This window comes from Hippichthys cyanospilos, chromosome 1 (genome assembly GCF_059441005.1).
Source record: "Hippichthys cyanospilos isolate Australia breed blue-spotted pipefish chromosome 1, RoL_Hcya_1.0, whole genome shotgun sequence".
In the NCBI taxonomy this organism is placed as follows: domain Eukaryota; kingdom Metazoa; phylum Chordata; class Actinopteri; order Syngnathiformes; family Syngnathidae; genus Hippichthys; species Hippichthys cyanospilos.
Window position 1 is genome coordinate 12,662,420 of NC_142369.1, and position 22,800 is coordinate 12,685,219.

At 41.8% G+C, this 22,800-nt stretch overlaps 4 protein-coding genes across 4 annotated transcripts; 1 reads left to right on the forward strand and 3 right to left on the reverse strand.

The window, feature by feature from the left end:
- Positions 1 to 15: 15 nt before the first annotated feature.
- rnmt (RNA (guanine-7-) methyltransferase) lies at positions 16 to 3,565 on the reverse strand. Its single transcript, XM_088417374.1, has 3 exons — positions 3,332 to 3,565; positions 1,863 to 2,418; positions 16 to 1,225 (listed from the first exon to the last, which is right to left on the reverse strand). Exons 1-3 carry the CDS (start codon positions 3,547 to 3,549, stop codon positions 887 to 889), a joined length of 1,113 nt encoding a protein of 370 aa, XP_088273500.1. The 5' UTR covers positions 3,550 to 3,565; the 3' UTR covers positions 16 to 886.
- A 759-nt stretch (positions 3,566 to 4,324) lies between these two features.
- LOC148429267 (histone H2A.V) lies at positions 4,325 to 8,676 on the reverse strand. The gene is made up of 5 exons (XM_088418447.1): positions 8,505 to 8,676; positions 7,095 to 7,172; positions 6,894 to 7,007; positions 6,424 to 6,553; positions 4,325 to 5,156 (listed from the first exon to the last, which is right to left on the reverse strand). Exons 1-5 carry the CDS (start codon positions 8,505 to 8,507, stop codon positions 5,095 to 5,097), a joined length of 387 nt encoding a protein of 128 aa, XP_088274573.1. The 5' UTR covers positions 8,508 to 8,676; the 3' UTR covers positions 4,325 to 5,094.
- Positions 8,677 to 14,001: 5,325 nt separating this feature from the next.
- On the forward strand, positions 14,002 to 17,378 carry LOC148429268 (transcriptional regulator protein Pur-beta). The gene has a single exon (XM_088420936.1). The coding sequence runs from the start codon at positions 14,151 to 14,153 to the stop codon at positions 15,084 to 15,086; it is 936 nt and encodes a 311-aa protein (XP_088277062.1). The 5' UTR covers positions 14,002 to 14,150; the 3' UTR covers positions 15,087 to 17,378.
- A 2,669-nt stretch (positions 17,379 to 20,047) lies between these two features.
- On the reverse strand, positions 20,048 to 22,692 carry LOC148429269 (uncharacterized). The gene is made up of 2 exons (XM_088411100.1): positions 22,482 to 22,692; positions 20,048 to 21,343 (listed from the first exon to the last, which is right to left on the reverse strand). The coding sequence occupies exons 1-2, from the start codon at positions 22,648 to 22,650 to the stop codon at positions 20,301 to 20,303; spliced, it is 1,212 nt and encodes a 403-aa protein (XP_088267226.1). The 5' UTR covers positions 22,651 to 22,692; the 3' UTR covers positions 20,048 to 20,300.
- Between the last annotated feature and the right edge of the window lie 108 nt (positions 22,693 to 22,800).

Sequence of the window (22,800 nt, forward strand, 5' to 3'; positions counted from 1 at the left end):
ATCCTCTCTCAGAGACACATTTTTGGAAACAAAACATTTACTTGGTTGTGTAATTTTACACTTTCTGTATGGGCAGGAATGCCACAGTCCACACTACTTGGATACGAAAAAATTATAGTCGCATTATGGCCACTTGGAGATTACCCATTTATCAAACGAAGTCATTTCTTTTAACCTAAACTACTGTATAGAGCTTTCTCAAAGCAGCAGAGACAAGGGAAATGAAGACAACAAATACAGGAGCTTAGATCGACAGTCCCAGAATTGCCAAAAAAAAATGTCAGAGGCCACAATGTAGATATAATGTAAATAAAATACTGATTTGTGGGTTTTTCAAAAGGTTTCCTATCACCCACATGAAGAACTTGGATGTGGACGTAAACAAAAGGGGCGCACCTTCACCTTGTAATGTTCCTATCAAGAAAAAAAAAATCCAGAAAGGTTACATTGTACTGAGGATGTACTGAGCATCCAAAGTACAATGTAACCTTTCTAGATTTTTTTTTAACTGCAGCATCCCACATCCCCAGTACAATGTAAACTTTTCTATTTTTTTTAAACTTGATAGGAACACACAAACCAGATGCATTGTTTTAGCATGCGCCGATTCCTATCATCTGTCCAAAGGTTATCTATTATATAGAACAAAGGGAAAGTACAAGACTGTTCCGCTCCAGTCGCTGTCCAGAAATGTTTTAATATAATGCGCCCAACTTTTGTATTTTGTGCCCACAAATAAATATTTCTCATATACTATATATTATAGCTACATTGTAGCCCCAAATACACATTTTTTACATCTGAACTGTATACTCCATGTCATGTCTGGAGCTCCATATGGATGGCTTCCCGACAGTGCATCCTGAGAGTTGTAGTACCGCCATTACTACATCTTCTCGAAAACGAACACCAGGTAGATGCTAGCCGCTTCCCACTCAGACCTGCTGAGCGTACCCACAGGCATCCCGGCATTACCCATTCGATCGCAGTGCTCGCGGGCATGCCGGTACTCGTCGTCAACTTCGGACGCCGGACGTCGATCGCGTTCGCCCGGAAACTCCTCTAGCGACGCCATCTTCATCATGAGATTGCGGTGTTGGCTCAACTGGATCTGCTTGTGGTAGAAGTCCGCAAAACACTGCCTGGTCACAAGGCGCATGCCGTAACGCGCCGCCATATGCTCCAGTAAAGGGAAATAGACCAGGAACTCCGGGACATCCACCACCTAGAAGCACAGGTGGCAACAGTACTCACACCGTGTAATTACATATATAAGGCTGAAATAAAAAGACGACAATCTCCCTTTTTCTCTAATTTACCCACCTCAAAAAAAATCTTGTGCTCTTAAATATTTATATAATTGAATATTATGGATCGTTAGGACTTGGTTATTATACAAGTCGCTCACATGCTGAAAAAGTGTGAGCCATCCATCCATCCATGAGGGTCACTGTCTTCGAGCAGTAGGCGGGGTACACCTTGAACTGGTTGCCAGCCAATCGCAGGGCACACACAGACCGACAACCATTCGCACTCGCAGTCACGCCTAAGGGCAATTTGGAGCGTACAATAACTCTAGCCTTAATATTTTGGGGAATGTGGAAGGGAACCAGCGTACGTGGAGAAAACCCACAGAGGCGGGCACGGGGAGAACACGCAAACCCCACACAGGAAGGCTGAAGCCGGAATCGACCCCCAACCTCTGAACTGTGAGACGGATGTGCTAACCAGTCTGTCAGCCCTGGAGAACTTCCTTCCCTCACTTTTGCTTTTCACTTTTGTTCCTTAACACAAAGAGGCCCCAAGAAAAAGGCAAATCAGAAAATACAAAAATAGCGTGTAGCGGGTAAAACATGGTAAACCTGCTCAAGGTGGAAGTGGTACTGGCATCCAAAAAGCGGATAGTCGCCTTTGGCCTGGAAGGTGACCCGGAACACGTCGTTGCCAAAGGAGAGCGAGTCGGACGCTTCCAGCCGCTTGACCAGCTCGTAGGCGTCCGGCAGGGTTCCGATGAAGAAGCCGCCGGGCTTGAGTCGCTCGCAGGCGTTCCTCAGCATCATGTCGGCCTTTGCCTCGCTCTCGAACGAGTAGTGGTACACAAACTGGCAGCTGCAAATGTCGAACATTAATTCCCGCCGGTCCAGCTTGTCGGCCAAGAGCTCCTTGGTGCAATCGGCCGTGATGAACTGGGCGGTGAAGCCGCCGTCGCCCCTTTGGCTCTTCCTCCGCATTTGCTCGTAGCGCGTGAGGCACTGCTCCACCGACACGTCGGCGATGTCGGCGCCAACCAGGTGCTGGATCATGCAGCTCTTGCGCCACTTGAGCAGGTCGCCGCCTTTGCCGCAGCCTAGGTCCAGCACAGTGAGTCTCTGCCTGCGTAAGTCATACAGCCTCTGCACTGTCTCGCCGATGAGGACGCTGAGGACGCATACATGGAAAAAAAATTGATTGTCAAAGCTGCTATTTTAGGATGCCGATGCAGATTCCCGTATTTAAATTCCCGCACAATCACAAAAGAAAAGGCCGGTGACTGCCTACCTGGGGCTGTGGCTACCTTGTTTGTGTTTACAGAAACCCGTGGTAACTAACCGATGTTGACATATATTTGGCCAAGTTTTGTAAATTCCATGACTTTATGAGACCAACAGCGAACTGTATTCAGATATGCTCGCTTGACATAGGTGAGCAAAGTATGGTGTCTCTGTGACAAAGTGTGCGTGCTGCATCCCTGGAAATATTACGCATTTACTTTAGGACAAGTAGGGGTGCACAAAAGTTATAGTAGTGAAAACTTTTAGATTTGCTTCCCCTTGAAGTAAACTTTTTTGTTAGTCTCATTTCAACATGTGCACATTAAGTGCACAATAAGTTACTTTCCGCTGGCTACTTTTATCTGTTTCAACTGCTTGCACGATCAGTATTTGTTTTCAGTTATTAGACTTGCGGCTTAAGTGATGTCACGTGATACTGTTCCGCCAAAACATCTCGACCACTTAAACACTCCAAACGAGCAAAACACGTTGTGGTTTTGATCGCAGAGTTAATGTTTTAAGTGCGTAAACAAAGATTTGTTGCAGCTAAATATGCCTTCGCAAAAAAAAAAAAAAAAACACAATCTATGTTAAATTGTTGCGCAACATTTTAAATTAAGTATTAGTAGTTCATACGTGTGGATTGATGTTCGTAATCTGGATGGAAATCTACTCATCAACTGCTCAGTACATGAGTAATATTATTCACGACTCAATTGTCCAATCCTCACACACAATATAACAGTAGACAGTAATTTCTCGTGTGAACAGTGAACAATATAAAAAAAGATGACGGACACCTTTTCACCCAGTTGTTAAAGTTCCGCATGAAGAAGATTCGGCTGTGGCTACGCGCGGCCAGTCCGACCTCCTGCAGTCGATTGTAGTGGTTGGCGACGTTCGTGTTGTGGTCGACCTCGACCCTCGAATTCTTCCGCGCGGGAGATTCATCGTCCTCGTCGCGGTTCCTCGTCCAAGTCCTCCGCTCCTCCTTTGTATCACCGCTGAGAGCGTCCATGTTTGTTACGCTTGTGTTTGAAAATCACAACGCATGCGCAAGATACTACTTCTGGGTTTACAAAAATTCACATCCGGGACTAAAGTGTAGAATATTTCTTTCCTATTTATTTGTGTTGCTCGTACATTCAGTAAATTGTAGTTCAAATTTAAAATATAGCATAGGTCAACTTCTTCGTCCTTTTTTGTTACTGAATGCGTTTATATAAAACAACTACGGCGCATGCGCACGGTACTGCCGCTCAAAGACGAACTTCCCGGGCATTTTTTTTTTTTTAAATTTGCGATTTTATTGTTTGCAGATTAATTTAACATAGCTGGCTTTCTGGATGAAACATTTGACATCTTCGAGTCACATCCTTTAGTTTGCCTCCCATCCTTGCATATGCAAGTGACATTTTCTCCCCCACTGATATTTTTAAAATGTTTTAGTGACACTGTAAGATTTAGACCGTTTTTCATAAAAAAAATGAATAAATTATACATGTCAAAAACTTGCAAATAAACATGTTCTTAACGACTAACCGTATGGTTTAAATATAATTATGGGTCAAGTTATCAACTATATTACATGGCGGGAATGGCACTTACACATGCTCCCTTTTAATGAACCATAACATTTTAGATGTTATTAACAACCAACACCTACCGCGTGTGTAATATTTTATATGTATACATCTTCCTTTTGTCTGTGTGAGATACAGTATATTTCATTAAAAGTTTAGGACTGACTAGTTCCAACATATTCATTACTACACCGATTTTGATTCCAGAGATAGCATACAAAGGGTATTTTATTTAAAGACAAAAAACAATTTGTCATCCACAGCTTTAAGAAAAAAGGTTCTGATGATGTTCATTACAAGAATGTCATGGCGTTCAAGTAGTGCACGCGCGCACACAAACAGTACATTTAAGTGTCAAAGCCCAGCTGAGGTTAAGTAAATGTAGCAACTTCTAACTTCTGTGCATATATGTAGTGATATGTCACCCTGGAGGGGTGTAGGTGGTATGAGATCACACTTACGTTGTTCAAGTTTAAAAAAAAAAGGTTATGCATCTGCAATCATTTTTCTTTTCAATGTAAAAAAAAGAGCTAATACTTGTCACATGTGCAGTTCAAAAGCACCGTAGCACATTTTTTTTTTTTTTTGCCGTCATTAAAAATATCATGTACTCTGTTCAAATGGAAAAAAAACACAAAACAAATTGGTATCATACAAAAAATGTTTAACAATTTCAGTATAAAACACAGAACAGGCCAATCAAACTAATTAACTGTCGCCATTTTGACATAAACATTCAGACCACACGAAGCATACAAAATTTTTTTTCTTTCTTTTTTTAAGCTGTTAAGTGATTCTAGTTAAGTGTGTGTGTGGTGGGGGGTTAACAACACAAATGCTAAACAATTGCTCTTGGTTTGCTATCACCATCATTGAAAAACATATTAATAACAAAACCCAAAAAACAAAAACAACAACAACAAAAAACAACCCTCGTCCGATGATTGAAGCCCGGAAAACTGTTGATGGAGGTGGGGCATCTACACTGTCTTCTGCTGGCCCTTCTTCCCGATGAGAGATTTGTGGATGTGCGGGATGACACCTGGACCACCACAAATACAAATTTTCAGGTTGCACCATTTGACACAATGTTATGACAAACAGAAAATTTTGAACAATTGAAAACTATTTGGAAAAAGCTGAAGTGTATTTAAGTAAAATATACACAATTAAGTGACCCTTAAGTGCAAATCACAAATACAAATAACCAATAAAAGGTCATTGCAAACAAATAAGCAACGCTTACTTTAAAAGAGGAAACAACAAAAGGCAAATCAAAAATCACAAAAAAACAAAAGAAAATTCGTCACAAACAATAATAAATAGAAACAAATCTAAACCATAATAATAATAATAAAACTCCAAACTGAAAATTGCAAACGAGCCAAAGAAAATCAAATCGCAAACAAAAAGCATAAAGACAAAACAAAAGAAAAAAACATAACCCCAAACCAAAAATTGCTGACAACGTTACAAAATACGACATATTCATTTCCAGATCTCCACTGCAGCCTGCCTGCAACGTCATCACAGCCTAGCTGCTGTCTGTCCTCATTTTTTGGGCACCTTTCTGAAACCTTTCACAAAAATTTGATTTCCATTTCTTCATATCTTGTTCAATGCCCAGTTACTGTAATACCAAACTTTCTGTTCATAGCTACTGGTACTCCACCCTAACATGGTTCGAGCCAGACATCTAAGCATTCACTTACTTTGGGTCTTTCTTGACTCGTATTTCACATTAATGATTAGTTCGCTTAGCGAGTACTAGGTCACATTTGGTGGAAAGAAGTGCTACTTGGGAGTATGATCATTTATTTTTCACCCTGGAGAAGAGAATCTGCATCACGTAGCTTGTTGCTGCTCCTGTACTTACATGTAAACACAAGTAAGTCCATGCTGCTGCGGAGCAAGCTAGCTTAACGTCTAGCTTTGCCAGGCAGTCACAAAATTAGTGACTCCTGGGTGTATGGATGACAGCGTGCTATAGACATGACACGCTTAAAAAAACAAAATCAGCACCGGTTTGTGTGACTTGTCACATTACCATGGGAAAAGAGCTGACAATTTTTAAGTCTGAGATTGCGACTTCAGTGCGGACTCACACAATGCATTGAATTGTGCTAATTGTGACCATTACCAATACAGATAAACACCAAGCAGCTAGCCACTTGTAGCTACCAATTTGTAGAGAGACTTTGAAAACGCCCTTTGTAGTATGACTGCAGAACAGGTTACAATGTTGTTGAATCACGAATAGTCCAGGTGCTTGCACATCTCATTTTTAAACGATAGGCAAGGTGACTCACCTCCGCCGGCGATGGTGGCCTTGATGAGAGAGTCCAACTCCTCGTCTCCACGGATGGCCAGCTGCAAATGGCGAGGAGTGATACGCTTCACCTTCAAGTCTTTGGATGCGTTGCCCGCCAACTCTAGGACCTGAACAGCACACCACATTTAACCATAAAAAAAAGTGCGCACACAAACAAAGAGAACAAAAAAGTGCAAAAATACACAAGTACCAGTACACAGAAAATAACAAACAAAACACATGCAAAGACACTATATAAAAACAATAAAAGAAGAACTACTGCAACTCATACACATAACCACAAAGTCACACTTAAATACACTCGTGAGAAGACAGTGTGGCACATTTGTGAGAACATCAACACAAGCCTACACACAGTGAACATAAACACACGAACACTCACACATACAGTATAAATTATATGCAGACAAACACAAGCATACACAAACACATATGCGCAACACTTACTTCAGCGGTGAGGTACTCTAGAATTGCGGCGCTGTACACAGCAGCGGTGGCACCGACGCGACCATGACTAGTGGTGCGAGTCTTCAAGTGTCGGTGAATACGTCCCACCGGGAACTAAAGAAGCGGGGAAAATATATATGGTGACTGATATCAGTTTGTTAAATAATTTGGCGGGGATTTGTTAGGTGTGATGGATCTCACCTGTAAGCCGGCCCTCTGTGAGCGTGACACAGCTTTGGCTTTGGCCTTGCCGCTGTCTTTTCCTGCTTTGCCACCAGCCTGCCGACAATATACACGCACAATATCAACATGTGCAAAAACATTTTTCTAAAGCTTGAAATTGCATTGACTTCACGTAGCCTTTATATGACTATACTGGCACCCCCCAAAAGGCTCAGCTCCTGATTACATACAACTTCTTACACAGGTTTCCCTGGGAATACGGAAATGAATCCGAATTGTACATAAACCACAAAAACATACGGTGATTGACAGCGCGAGGCATCCCAGCAGCCAATAGAAGGCACATGCCATGTCACAATCTAATTTATTACACAACCACCACAAGACACTTCAGATAAAAACTGCTCAGTGTCATATTTTAACGCACTTTAAAACCAGAATAGCTTTGACATACCACTGACAATCAACATTTCTCAAACAACAGTAGAATTACTGGAAGATGAGGATTAACAGAATAATAATAATGAAAATGCACACATAATTAAACATCCATCCATCAATCAATCACATTATTGAGGATAAAAGTGCTGGAGCCTCTCAGCTGTCATTGCGTGAGGACACAGACATATATGATTAAGGACGAAACTTCAAAATAAGAGTACTTAATAAAATCTATTCATAATTGACTAAAAACTTGAATAGACAAAGAACTACAATAATATTAATTATACTCATAAGCACTGGGAGGGACAATGTTTTGGGAACACAACGTTTTTTGTTGTTTTTTTAATGCAAACAACTAAATCCTAATACGACAAAAAAAACACACACAAAAATAAAGTTTGATCAAACTATAAAGGAAAAAAATGATAATGAAATACAGAAATATTACAGGGTTAACTTGTGTGTAAAAAAAAGACAAAGGGAAGAGGGAAAATTAACCAATGAATGTACCAAACGTATCTAAATGTTAATAACCATATAATGTAATACATTACAGTATTTAAAAAAAAATCATACAATTTTGTAGCAATCCAAAGGGGATGGGGAAATCCGAAAATAATTTAAAATAACTAAGCAAAGAAAAGCCATCGGGGAAAAAACTCCACATCACATTTCTAAACTATTGAATTTGAACGCAATTTGATAATAAAGACGGCATGGATGCGCTTGGTAAGCGCTAACCCAAACTGTGCGTCGTTTTAAGATGAAAAGTGTGCGATCGTCGATGGGAAATGAAACTTAAAAATGAACGCGGACTTCTCGCGCCTCCGGTAATGCTAACGCTTTAGCAGTGACAGTTAGCCAAACACCTTGTGAGTCAAAACGGCACTTTCTTACTAGTTATGATTAATATATTTCGCTTTCTTTAATGAAATGCGCCATCGTTCTACCGCATGCTTGTTTCGCCAGCAGATGCGTACATACCATTTTCCACCTCTAGATTTGATTGTAGGATTGAGTACACAGCAAATAATTTGGGCTTCCGAGGGCAAAGAAACAATAAAAGCTCCTTTTCGCAAGTCTTTTTCATGAAAGCCGTGATGGGAGCCCTCTTATCCAATCAGACTGCCTGTTGTTCCTTCGAATTTTCACTTTGACCAATCACCGTACTGCTTGCAGGTTGTCCACCCATCCCCCAACCGGTGATTATCGCGCCTGCCTTTTGCGCACGGAACAGCCGAGAAGGCGGTTCTTAGTTTGTTGGAAACAGCACTTCCGAGGCGTATACATTATATTTGAAGGGCAACGAAATCAACAAATAGAAACGTTAAAGTCTTGCTGATATAAGATTGGCAACCGTGGCGACCAATCAACAGCCAGTATCTGTTTTTCTTCGTACCGATAGGCTTTCTTTCCAAAGATAATCCTTTCCAAAGTCCTGCAAAATAGGTTTCTAGGACGTCATATGAATGACTATCGCAATGCTGTAGTGACGTTATTATGTGAGCACGTTTGGCCGCTATCTGCAAATGCCAATAGACGTTCAGAAACCTTCTTGGGGCAAGAACACGGCTTGATTAGGTTACAGTTTTCAAACGTTAAACGTGACAGATCGTCAACCGAAGAAGGAGTTTCATGACGGACATGGGAATCGGCGAATAGCCACGCAGGATAGATGCTCAATTTGGAGTGGCATTCATAGTAACCAATCGGCATCCAGTATTCTGTTACTCAATATAGGCCTGACACCGGAAATGTTTTTAATGTAGGGATCGAAGTTTTGAATATTGCGTAGCAATATTTGTTGAACATATTGTAAAGACGTTTATGTTTCTTGCAAAGCCATGTAACATGATTCTTTGGGAGCGTGCGTGGATACGTGCACGTAATTATGTGTGTTGAAGTCTGAGCATGCGCAAAATAAATAGGCGCGGTGAGCAAACGCTCGCAACGCGGAAGTAATGGCGAGAGGCTGTCACGTACTTTTCTTGTGAATGAGTTAACCACTTGGTGATTGCGACACGCATAAAACTGCTGCAAAGATGTCCAGTGCAACAGGTTATGGGCCCAGTCAGGCAAGCCAAAGGTGGTTGAGACTTTTATTCGACGGAGATGAGAAAAGTTATGAGCTGTGGGAGACGAGATTCCTCGCGCACATGGAGTTGCGTGGCCTCGGAGACGTACTCCTGGAGGACCCAATTGTTGATGCGGAGGACGAAGAAGCTATCGCCGAAGACGAAAGAAAGAACGGTGAGGCATATGCAGAGCTCGTGCAATGTCTAGACAATAAGAGTTTGTCTCTGGTAATGAGAGACGCAAAACGTAATGGGCGGAAGGCAATGGAGATTCTCCGCGAACACTACGCCGGAAAGGACAAGCCTCGGGTTGTAAGCTTGTATTGTGAACTTTCTTCGCTCCATAAAGTCAACAGCGAAACGGTGACCGACTACATTATTCGGGCTGAGACTATATTCACCTCACTGAGGAGAGCGGATGAGCACATTAGTGATGGGCTTCAAATAGCGATGGTAGTAAAAGGACTACCCGACACATTTAAGCCATTCGTCGTGCACATCACGCAAACAAACGAAGTTTTGACGTTCAGTGAGTTCAAAACAAAACTCAGAAGTTATGAAAGCACCGAAAAATATGGACACACTGACGCTAATGTGGAAGAAGACAGTGTGATGAGAAGTGAGATGCTGAAATTGCGTGGAAGAGGACGAAGTAGGAGAACGGGCCTGTCAAATATTGAGTGCTATGCTTGCGGCAAAAAGGGGCACATGGCCAGAACCTGCCCTGATGAGCAGAAGACATCGGGAATTAGTTGGAAATGCGACACGACACAGCGAGCAAGAGGTCGCAATCGTGGACGAGGCCGTGACCATGTGAGAAAAGCCGACGAAGAAATGGAGGATGAGCCTACGTCATTTTGTTTTTTCAAAATGAGTGATTGCTCAACTCATCAAGGCAACAAGAAGGGACTAATGGTGGACTGCGGCGCCACAACTCACATGATTAATAATGCAATGAAGTTCAAGACAATCGACAAAAGCTTCAGACCTGAAAGTCACGTGATTGAGCTAGCTGATGGAACAGAGGTGAGCGGCTTGGCGAAGATGAGAGGAGACGCTGAAATCTACCTGTTGGACAGCGAGGGACGTAAGGTGAAAACTAGACTGGAGTCTGCACTGTACATCCCATCGTTTCCACAAAACATCTTCTCAGTTAAAGCGGCAACTGCCAACGGAGCAGAGATTCACTTTAAGGATGGAGACAACTGGGTGATGCACAAGAATGGTACCAAGTTCAAGATGGACGTGTATGGTAGGCTGTATTATCTTAGCACTATTGATGATGATGCTGACAAGGTTTGTGTTAGCTATGACATTCAAACATGGCATAAGATACTTGGTCATTGCAATTTTGAGGACATTACAAAACTTGAAAAGGTGGTAAAGGGAATGTCAATAAAAGGGAAAAATAATGTGTCTAAGCAAAGCTGTGAAACGTGTATACAAGGAAAATTTACACAAGAAAGAAATAGAGAAGCAGGAGTTAAAGCTAGAACGGTACTAGAGCTAGTCCACACAGACCTATGCGGCCCTATAGAGCCAGCTGACAAGGATGGGTACAGATATGCAATAGCATTTACTGATGATCACAGTGGTATGATTTTTCCATACTTTATCAAGGCAAAGAGTGACACTACCAAAGCTACGGAGAAGTTCATTGCAGACGTAGCGCCTTATGGAACAATTAAGTGTATGCGATCAGACAACGGGACAGAGTTTACTGGACAAAATTTTCAATCTTTACTTAGGGAAAAAGGGATAAGGCACGAGACCAGTGCACCCTACTCGCCTCATCAGAACGGAACTGCTGAAAGAGGTTGGAGAACACTGTTTGAGATGTCAAGATGCATGCTTTTGGATAGTAACCTACCACAGAGTTTATGGACATATGCAGTCCAAACAGCAGCGCAAATTCGGAATAGATGTTACAATAAACGTCTCAAACAGACACCTTACTGTGCCTTCACAGGGAAGGTCCCTAATTTGTCGCACATGAAGATTTTTGGTTCAGAATGCTACATATACAAACAAAACAAAAAGAAGCTGGATTCAAAATGCGGAAAGGGTATTTTCATTGGCTATGATAAATACAGTCCAGCATACAACATTTACTATCCTGAGACAGGAAAAGTTCTAAAACATAGATTAGTGAAGTCAATCTCCCAAAACAACACAGATAGACAGACTCAGACAGATGACATACAGTTTGGGATGGAGTATTACGAAGAAATACCACCAAGAATGGTCAAGCTGAGTCATACACTGCCTGATAGAGGCAAGGAGGAGGTTGAGGAGATTATTGAAACTGATGTGATGCAGAATGACACCATTAAGGAAGAGCAGATAGAAAGGAGGTATCCTTCAAGACAAAGAAAGCCTCCTGAATATCTTAAAGAGTACCAATGTAAAGTTGAATATAACAATGAGGCTGAAAATGTTGATTATTTTTACAGAGTGACTTATGGTGTGCCAAAAACCTTTAAAGAGGCGATGGACTCCAACAATGCAAAAATGTGGACTGATGCAATGGTAGAAGAGATGAACTCTTTGACAGAGAACAATACTTTCACCTTGACTCCACTACCAAAAGCCAACATGACGTCTGTTCGAGCATTGATGCAGGTGGCGGTACAGGAAGACTTGACTCTACATCAGATGGACGTAAAAACCGCCTACCTCCATGCTCCGATGGACTGTGAAGTATATATGGAACAGCCAGAAGGTTTTGAAGTCAAGTCGGACACGGGAGAACATTTGGTGTGCAAACTCAACAAGTCATTGTATGGGTTAAAACAGTCTGGACGCAATTGGAATATGTTATTGCATGAACATCTTACTGAAAACGGTTTCAGGCAAAATGATGCTGATCATTGCGTCTATGGCAGAGAATCTGAAAATGAGAGAGCGATTATACTAGTGTGGGTTGATGACCTAATTGTAGCAGCTAGTAACAACAATTTACTTTGTGATGTTAAACAAATGTTGAAAGAAAGATTTAAGATGAAAGATATGGGTCCACTTAAATACTTTCTAGGAATTGATTTTGAACAAAGTGAAAGGCAAATTAAGATGACACAAGAAAGGCATATTAGGAAAATTCTAGCAAAATTTGGAATGTCTGAATGCAAGTCAAGGTCTACCCCATGTGAGCAAAAGTTACACTTAGACACTGAGGGTGAAGTCATTGATTCAACAGGATATAGAGAGATGGTTGGAAGTTTTATATACCTCGCAACATCTACTAGACCTGACTTGAGCTGGGTTGTCGGAATATTATCTCAACACCTGGCAGAACCAAAACAACAACATTGGACAACGGCCAAACACCTACTGAGGTATTTAAAAGGTACCATCAGTCAAAGATTAAATTTTCAGAAATGTGAGAAAACACTTAAACTGGAGGGATACAGCGATGCTGATTGGGCATCGGACAAAAATGATAGAAGAAGTACGACCGGATATTGTTTCAGTCTCAGTGAGAATGGTCCAATAATATCTTGGAAAAGTAGAAAACAACCAACAGTAGCATTGTCAACCTGCGAAGCTGAATATATGGCATTAGCAGCCACTACTCAAGAAAGTATGTACCTTGTACAACTACTTAAAGGCATGAATAGTAAAGACCAGCACGAACCAGTCAAAATATATGAAGACAATCAAGGAACAATCGCCCTATCTAAGAATCCGGTATGCAGGCAAAGGAGCAAACACGTGGACATAAAATATCATTTTGTACGATCTGCACACATGGATCGTAAAATATCTGTAGAGTACTGCCCTACTGTAAATATGGCAGCTGATATACTCACTAAGCCTGTGACAAAAGCAAGACTGGAAAGGTTTAAGGGATATTTGTTTGGGGAATGAAAAAACAAAGCATGCCAATCTGCTTATTTGTTTATTTGGGAAAGTTTTCAGTGTGAACCTTTGTTTTATTTACGATAGGAGGTCATGAACATGTCTTTGAGTGGGAGTGTTGAACATATTGTAAAGACGTTTATGTTTCTTGCAAAGCCATGTAACATGATTCTTTGGGAGCGTGCGTGGATACGTGCACGTAATTATGTGTGTTGAAGTCTGAGCATGCGCAAAATAAATAGGCGCGGTGAGCAAACGCTCGCAACGCGGAAGTAATGGCGAGAGGCTGTCACGTACTTTTCTTGTGAATGAGTTAACCACTTGGTGATTGCGACACGCATAAAACTGCTGCAAAGATGTCCAGTGCAACAATATTAAACATTTTCAAGTGTGCAGGTTTGGCGATCAGCTACAAACACAGATTAACTGTCAGAGCCGTCCCTGGCTGCATCACAACACGGATTTTCAACTGCAATTGCAATTCGCGGTTTCACGCCAAAAGGGGGCGTTAATATTCCATTCGATAGACAAAGGGATTTAGCGAATAGAAACCCAGGACTGCGCAAATTTGAGGACTGGCAACCGTGGCGACCAATGAGGAGTCAGTATCCGGCGTCCGGTTTCTTTACTCCGCAAACCTTGCTAGCAAAGCGGGTGGGGGTCAAAGATACACAGAGACGGGCTGCTGGTGGCGAAGATGGCGGATGGGGACAGTGGAAGCGAGCGTGGAGGTAGCAGCAGCGGCGGAGGAGGAGGGGGCGGCGGCGGCGGCGGCGGCTTCCAGCATTATCAGCGCGAGTCCGAGACGCAGGAGCTGGCCTCGAAGCGGTTGGACATTCAGAACAAACGCTTCTACCTCGACGTGAAGCAGAACGCCAAAGGCCGGTTCATCAAAATCGCTGAGGTCGGCGCCGGGGGCTCGAAGAGTCGGCTGACTCTGTCCATGTCGGTGGCGGCCGAGTTCCGCGACTACCTCGGGGATTTCATCGAGCACTACGCCCAGCTGGGGCCTAGCACTCCGGAGCAGATCGCCCAGTCGGCAGGCGGCGATGACAGCGGGCCTCGACGGGCCTTAAAGAGCGAGTTTCTGGTGCGAGAGAACCGCAAATACTACCTCGATCTGAAGGAGAACCAACGGGGCCGCTTCCTTCGCATCCGCCAGACCGTCAACCGAGGCCCGGGCTTCGGTGTCGGCGCGGGGGGGATGGCCGGAGCCGGCATGCAGGCCGGACAGACCATCGCGCTGCCGGCCCAGGGCTTGATAGAGTTCCGCGACGCTTTGGCTAAGTTGATCGACGACTACGGCGGCGATGACGACGAGCTGGCCGGCGGCGGGGCGGGAGGGCCGATGGGCTACGGCGAACTCCCGGAGGGGACCTCCATCACGGTGGACTCCAAGCGCTTTTTCTTCGACGTGGGCTCCAACAAGTACGGCGTGTTTTTGCGCGTGAGCGAGGTGAAACCCAGCTACAGGAACTCCATCACGATACCCTTCAAGGCCTGGGCCAGGTTCGGCGGCGCGTTCAGCCGCTACGCCGAGGAAATGAAGGAGATCCAGGAGCGCCACAGGGAGAAGGGCTTCGAACGCCGGGCTGCGGAGGAGTCCGAGGGCGAAGACGTGGATGACGACTGACGGACGAATCCGCGGATGACTTTTTGTTTGTTTGTTTTGATGCTAAAGCTAACAACAAGTCGGGGATAAACCAGACCCAGAGTGAGAGGGAGGGATTATTACGTGCATGATGAATCGAACTATTTTCTAATGCGGAAGTAAAATGAAATATATATGACTGAGAATTTAGTGTCTATATAAATATATATATATATGAGGAAAAAAGCTTAGGTGGATGTTATAGATAACACGGCAATTAGTCAGGTCCTGTATGAGATACCCCTATTGAGAAAAAAAAATTATATATATATCTATAAAATGTTGTTCATTTGATAGCAGTTCAAGACAGCTCATGACAGCCAATCCGAAGAGCCCACCACAAGGACCAGTCAAGAGAAAAATCCCTACTAGAGCCAATCAGAGGAGCTAACCTGACTTGTAGTTTGTGGACCCCCAGCAACAAACTGGCAAAACGGCGTCCATATCTGTTTAAGGGCAGACACAAACGCTAAGGGCCCACTTCCTGTTTCAGAGCCAATCTGAAGAGCTCACCTGACTTGGTAGTTTGGACCCCTGGCAACAAGGAAGACATTCATTTCGGGGAGACGGCGTTACAAGCACACTCTTTGGAGGAAATCTATGGCAACTGATGATGTCACATGCCAAGCCACACCTCCCGATTGGCTTCCCAATTTTAAGGCTTAGGGAAGGGAATTTGGGATATCTCGAGTCAAATTAGGTGCTTTGGGGGAAAAAAATAAACACAAACAAGGGTGCTGTACTTAAATATATAAAATAAATAGGTATAGATAGAATTATTTTTCAAAAGAGATTTATTGAATTATGTCTCAGAAATGTGAGACTTTTATTATTAAAGTGGCTTATTTAAAAAACAAAACAAAAACACTATGGATCAGATTTGGTCATACCTGCTTTTTTTCTTTTATTCCTCAGAGCAGGGTTTCCCAAACTGAGGCTAAGTGGCCCACGTAGGGACCTACCAGAGCTTTTACGTTAAAGAAGTCATGGTTTGTTGTTTATCATTAGTTTACATTTTGTTACAGAATAACAAGGACATGATGTGTATTAAGTGTGCTTAACACAGAGGAACCACTTTTTTTTTTTTCCTTTCGAACGTTAGGGATATATGATTCCAAAAATTATCAAAATACAACACGGCTATAATAACGTATGATTTGTCTTTTCAGAGTAGTTTATTTTTCTCTCAATTATCATTTTCAAAGTCTTTTGACTTTGACTTTTCTCGCACAACTCAAGGTTTTTTGTTTTTTTTGGGGGGTTCACCAGTTTTTCCTTGAAAGTCTGACATTGAGTAAGGTTATAATTTGTTTTCTTATATTCTAACTACTTTTTTCCCCCTTTTTAGAGCAAAATATGAATTTGTAATGTCAGAACTTCATTCTCACAACACTCTGTACAACCTTGCTAAAACTGACTTTTTGGAACTATCAGTCTTTAATAGTCTCAATTTTTTGGGGGGGGGGTGAAAAAGTCATGCGTTGTTTTTACAAAACTTTCGTTTTGCTTGTTCACCTGTATTGAAACGGCAGTCATTCAGTCCTACTTTAAATATTGCAGGTGGCGTTATGTGATAATCGTTTTGGATTGACACTTCTTGTAACACCCCTTGGCCTGTTTCGTGAATTTCAACATTTTTAGTATGGGAAACCCTGCTTTCGAATTAAATTGCTCCTCAAAGAGTATGTTTGTTTTCTAGCAGCACTCCAGGTCACTTTACAGCGCATCGGGCCTCTTGTCACCTTTTTGTCCTCCCATGGGCTTCTCCAAAATTCCCCATCATCCTCGACTAATTTTTTTGCTTTTTTATTTTTTGCATGCCTGCTCTCTTCCTGCCTTTTTCGAGTGCCGTATGATGATATTTATCCTTTTATTTTGAGAGCGATTGCAAGTTTTGAGTTATTGATATTAAAAAAAAAACAAAAAAGAACATCCCTCAATTGTCACTCATGTCGTTGTCCAGCCTCTTTTCTAAATGTCTTTTTTTAATGACAGCAGAAAAATGCCACATGAAAACAAAAAAAAATATTAGCTGGGAGCAATAGTTTTGGTCTTTTCCACAAATTCACACACACATGCATATACACATATATTTATATTCAAGTATATGTAGAGAAAGCTAAATAACATACAAGATTGAACAACATCTTTCTTCCAGTAAGTACTGTGTCCCGTGAATGGCAGCTGTTTTCAGTCATGTATGTTCTGCTGTAAAAGTTCTTTTCAACGACAACTGGTGATAATGATGATGATTAAAAAAATGGTTTTGCTCAGGATGTGTGGTCTTTCAATCTACAAACCCCCCGCCAAAGCTACTGCACGCTAGCCGATATGGGTGCTGAGAATTATTGTTGGGGGAGGGGGAGTATGACTTAAAAATACATATTATTGTAAATAGGGTTTAAGAAATAACTTTTTTTTTCAGCGTAACCTTTAAGAACTTTGTGATTGTAATCGTTAAGAATAAGGGTGGAACTGTGGTGGATTGGTTAACATGCCTGCCTCTCAGTTCAGAGGTCCCAGGTTCCATTCCAGCTGGCCCCCGCCATCCTGTGTTGCATGTTACCCATGCGGTCTTCTTCAGGTGCTCTGCCCCCCCCCCCACGTTCCAAAAACATGCACGCTAGGTATATTGGACACTTCAAATTGCGCTGAGGTATGATTGTGATTTGTCTATGTGCCCTGCGATTGGCTGGCATCTAGTCCAAGGTGTTCCCCACCTTGTGCCAAAAAACGGCTGGGGTAGGCACCAGTGAGCCAGCGACCCTACTGAGGATAAGCGGCTATGGTTAAGACTACTCCTTATACTTTAAGAAACTGACACTCAAATATTCTCAAAGCTTCATGACTTCTTTCAAGAAAAAGAAAAAAACATTACAAAAAATTATAAAATGCAACTTTTTCTCATTATACGCAAAATGGCAATTTTCTTGGGATATAAATTTAGCTTTACTAAAAAGAAATAAAAATTGATCCTTTTTCTTCAATTAACATGACCTCAGAATACAAATTTGTTTTTTATCTGTCATGAATTCACAACCTATAACTATGATGTAAAAAAAAATAGTAAAAAAAAAAAAAGTACAATCCTTATATTCTTTGTCAACCTAGTTTTGTTTAAACAGGAACATCAATATTACAACTTTTTTTTCAGTTATTACGCCAAACTGTCGTATTCTCCGAACTTAATTTGACAATTTTATATTATTATAACTTTGACGAGCTTCTCATTGATTTGTTTTTCGAACTTGAGGAATTTATTCTCTTGACTATTCACATTTTATGCAAGTTAACTTTATAAATTGCTAAAAAGAAATACATGCATAGTCGATACCTAATATCATTCAACATAAGGCTGTAAGGGGCCCGTGCGTAGCCCTAAAAATACATGCAGAGGTCAACAGGGCGTTGAAAGGTTTGACAGAGCACGTTTTATTCTGGAGGTACTGAAAAAGACCCAGCTGTCATTTTATTTTGTTGGTACTGACAGTCAAGCAGCTGTCACCTATCACTATGTCAAGACTGGGCCCAGGGGGGCTACCTTAAGGCCAAAGTGGTTGACTCACGTCGTTACTTTGCATATTTTCCTTATAGTGATTACAATTTATCTTCAATTAAAAAGTAAAAAAAAAAAAACCTTCACGGTGACTTCTAAGACTTATATTAGAATAATATTCCCCCTTAAAATAAATAAAATAGTACAAAACAGTATAAAAATAAAATTCTTGAAAGGTTTCACATGAAGCAGATGTCACAATAATTTTCTCAAGATTTTTATTTTTTTGTGCTAATTCTCATACGGTAAAGACTACATACCAGGCATTGGCAAACTAGGAGCCGGGGCCATATGCGACCCTTAAAGCTTTTTAGTCCCGCCCCCAAAACTAGAAGAAATTATAGATCAGGAGAGTGATAATGTTAATATTTTGAGGGAAAGTGGAACTATCAGTGCTTTAAAATAGTAACCGTTAGCAGTTAAAAAAATTGGATGGATGGATGGATGGATGGATGGATGGATGGATGGATGGATGGATGGATGGATGGATGGATGGATGGATGGATGGATAGATAGATAGATAGATAGATAGATAGATAGATAGATAGATAGATAGATAGATAGATAGATAGATAGATAGATAGATAGATAGATAGATAGATAGATAGATAGATAGATAGAGAGGTGGCTTTTCAAAATCCATTCATCTGCTCCTGGACCAGTCCTTTAGTGAAATTTTAGAACCCTTTGCGGCCCTTGGGTCAAAATGTTTGCCCATCCCTACTTGCGGTGGAAGTTGCTTTTGAATGTAATAAAAGTGACGGCTAATGTCGACCCTGCCTCCCCAATGCCCGTTTTGCCATTTTGTCAGCTGTGGGCTTCAATTGGAGCCAACGTGTAGAGCCGTCTACCCCGGAGGGCAATTGCAGCCCTGGAAGAGGGACGGACAGCATACAGTAAATGGCAAACAACAGAAAAAGGAGGACAAACAGCAGAAAAAGAAAACTCTCCTGTTCAAGTTGTCCGCAGTAAGCTCTTGTATGTATGTGTTCCTGAGAAGTGCAAATTTATCTGAGCAGCCATAATAATGAGCAGTAGAATCTCATGTTGCATTTAATTCAAATGGGAATTTGGAGATTTTAAGTTTTGTTTTATTTCCTTTTGTATTCTTTTATACGGGACCTTTTATAAGGGACCGGATCTCGTGGTTTCACTGTATATGATAATTTACGATAGATTTCTCCTTGGTTTTTGTCGTATTTTTTTCACCTTAACGAGTGACGTCACAGATCTAATTCATTCACGGTTGAAAGCACGGTCACCAATATCCTGTGTTGGAACTTGTGGCAAAGTGCTACCTGTGTATTCCTGCCACATGAGTGCCACCTGAAAGGGTATTCCCAACTGCTGGGGACGTATTAACACAGTTAGTGCGGAACCTACAAAATTAACATTTCAGTTTTTTTTTATTTAAATATTGTGCAACTATGTACCACGTTGAATAATATTACCAACCCCACCATATTTACTGTACATTTGCCTATAAGTCTACAATCAAAAATTAGTGTCATACATGTAGAATGTATTTAGAAGCCAGTCTTAGAATTGACATACCCTTGGAAAAAAAAAAAAGTCTAAAATGCTACTCAGAACTTTGCTGTTTTATTGCAGTTGCTGGCACAAAAAGATGAAGAGAGGAGTTATTGCCCAGTGTGCGCCCGTAAGTGTGCGCTCAAACTGCTGGGATGAACGAAGCTTTCGCCGCAAAGTGAGCACGCCAAGGTCCTTTCCACGGCGTGCGTCCTCAAGTGCGAGTCCATATGAGCCTTTTGAGTGAAGCGTTTCCCGCACACGGAGCAAGCGAAGGGCTTCTCCCCGCTGTGCGTCCGCATATGCAGCACCATATTGGCCTTGTGCGTGAAGGTCTTGGCGCAAACGCCGCAAGCAAAGGGTTTCTCCCCTGTGTGTGTCTTCCTGTGTGCCATCATGTTGGGCTTGTGCGAAAAGGTCTTCCCACACAGCGAGCAGGCAAAGGGCTTCTCTCCCGTGTGCGTGCGAGCGTGCGAGGCCATGCTCTCCTTGCGGAAGAAGGTAGCACCGCACACCGAGCAGCCGTAAGGTTTGTCCCCCGTGTGTGTCTTCCTGTGCGCCACCATGTTGGGCTTGTGGAAGAATGATTTATCGCAGACGGAACAGGCGAAAGGCTTGACCCCCGTGTGCGTCCTCTCGTGCGCCACCAGGGAGATCTTCTGGGCAAAGCCTTTGCCGCACGCCGAGCAGCAAAAGGGTTTCTCCCCCGTGTGGATCCTGATGTGCGACACCATGTTGGACTTTTTGGAGAAGTTTTTACCGCAAACGGAGCAGCAAAAGGGTTTCCCTCCCACGTGGCTCGGGGTGTGAGCGTCCAAACTACTCTGACACGGGAAGCTTTGACCGCAAACGGAGCATGTGAATGGTGTGTCGTCACCTTGACGGTCCAAGTGGGTTGCCGTGTGGTCGTCAGCCTCGTCGCCGCTGTTGTGATTGGACTCAACCGGTTTGTCGTCCTCGTCTTCGCCCTTTATGGAGGTGACGGTCAGACGCAAAAGATTGCCTTCTGCTGCCCCCTCTTCGTTTTTAACGTGGCGGGGCTGTGGTTGCATCTCTTCCTCTTTGACGTACGATGGCCATCGACGCACCGCATTGGAAGCCCCGAACGGAGTAACTTGTTGTTGAACTTTATGATCAGTTAACTGTGGGCTGTCTATGGGACAAAAAGCGGTAAATGATAAATAATTTGCTGAGGACATAGGTTTGATTTTTTTTTTTTACAGTAAATATTTGAAAATATAATTGGCTCAACAACTGATGGTAGGCGCAAACCGCATCTTTATAAAACAATCAAATTAGCATGGATTTTAAAAAATGTCTTAACTTTTTATAGTATACACAGGTGTATGAAAAAGAATTCTAAACATGTATTTTTCAACATAGTCCTTGTCTCGGGCTGACCAACAATGCTGAAACGCTTTTATCCCATTGAAGAAGAACTCTTTTGTTTGGGGCATGAATCAAGACTTATACTGTCGTCGATGCTTACAACTTTTCATACACCCCTTTAATGTTGACTTATAAAGGTTTGCGCAAAAAAGATTTTAAAGTATTGAACAGCTATGATATGAATGTAACTTTAAATTACAATAATAAATTATATACTGTTTTTATATTATTATTGACATTATTTTTTTTTTCACCTATGATCCAAAGTAAAAAAGGGCAGATTTAGAATCAGCGCAAAGACAAAAGCTAAAAAGGTTTACATGGATCTGATCGAAAAAAAAATTCATAATTGCTTGACTAGTATTACATTTTTCAAGACTCTTTTCTAATGTATTAAAAAAAAAAAAACATTATTACTCGGAAATATTTGCCTATTTGCCTTATAACTGACAATCTTATAAATTATTATAAAAATGAAGTGTAACAACGGATTGCCATAAAATGTACTGCACTGTATTCTGATTATATTACTAGGAGTGAAGAAAAGATATAACTAAATCCTTATAAATTTATCTTAACTCTCAGTGACTTGTTTTTTGTCACGAAAAAGTATATCTCATTGACATACCATGACTTATAACCTTATGACTATGACTTTAATACTGCAATTTCAATCTTATTGAATTACTTCACCCTAAAAATGAAAAATGTGATTTCATTGGCATAAATCTCGCAAGATAATGCTATGTCGCAACATGCAGTGAAAATAACATCACTCGTTTGTAATACGAGTCAACCAATTATGACAACACATTTGAAATATACTAAATATACATTTATTCGCAGCCGGAGAACGTATGCGTTTAAAAAAAGAAGTCGATAGAATATATGAATAAACCGACCTTGGCTGTGCAGCGCTGTCTGGGCAGTCTCCAGTTGTCGTCGCTGTCGCTCGTTCTCTTGTCTCTCTCGACAAAGTTGCTCTTCGTAAGAAGCCATCGTTGTTTCAAAAAGCGCGCAGATTTCTTCAGCGGCCGCAATTAGGCGCTCCCTCACCAACTCTTTCAGCATTTTCTACGTCTTTTTTGTCAGCCTCTGCAATAGCCCGGTTTTGCGCTCTGGCACGTCTTCGCTTGTTTGGGTACTTTCCGCCTTTTTCTTCTTCATTGGTGCTATTACAGATGCAAATTATAACCGCACGCCAGAAGTCCGCAATCGTGC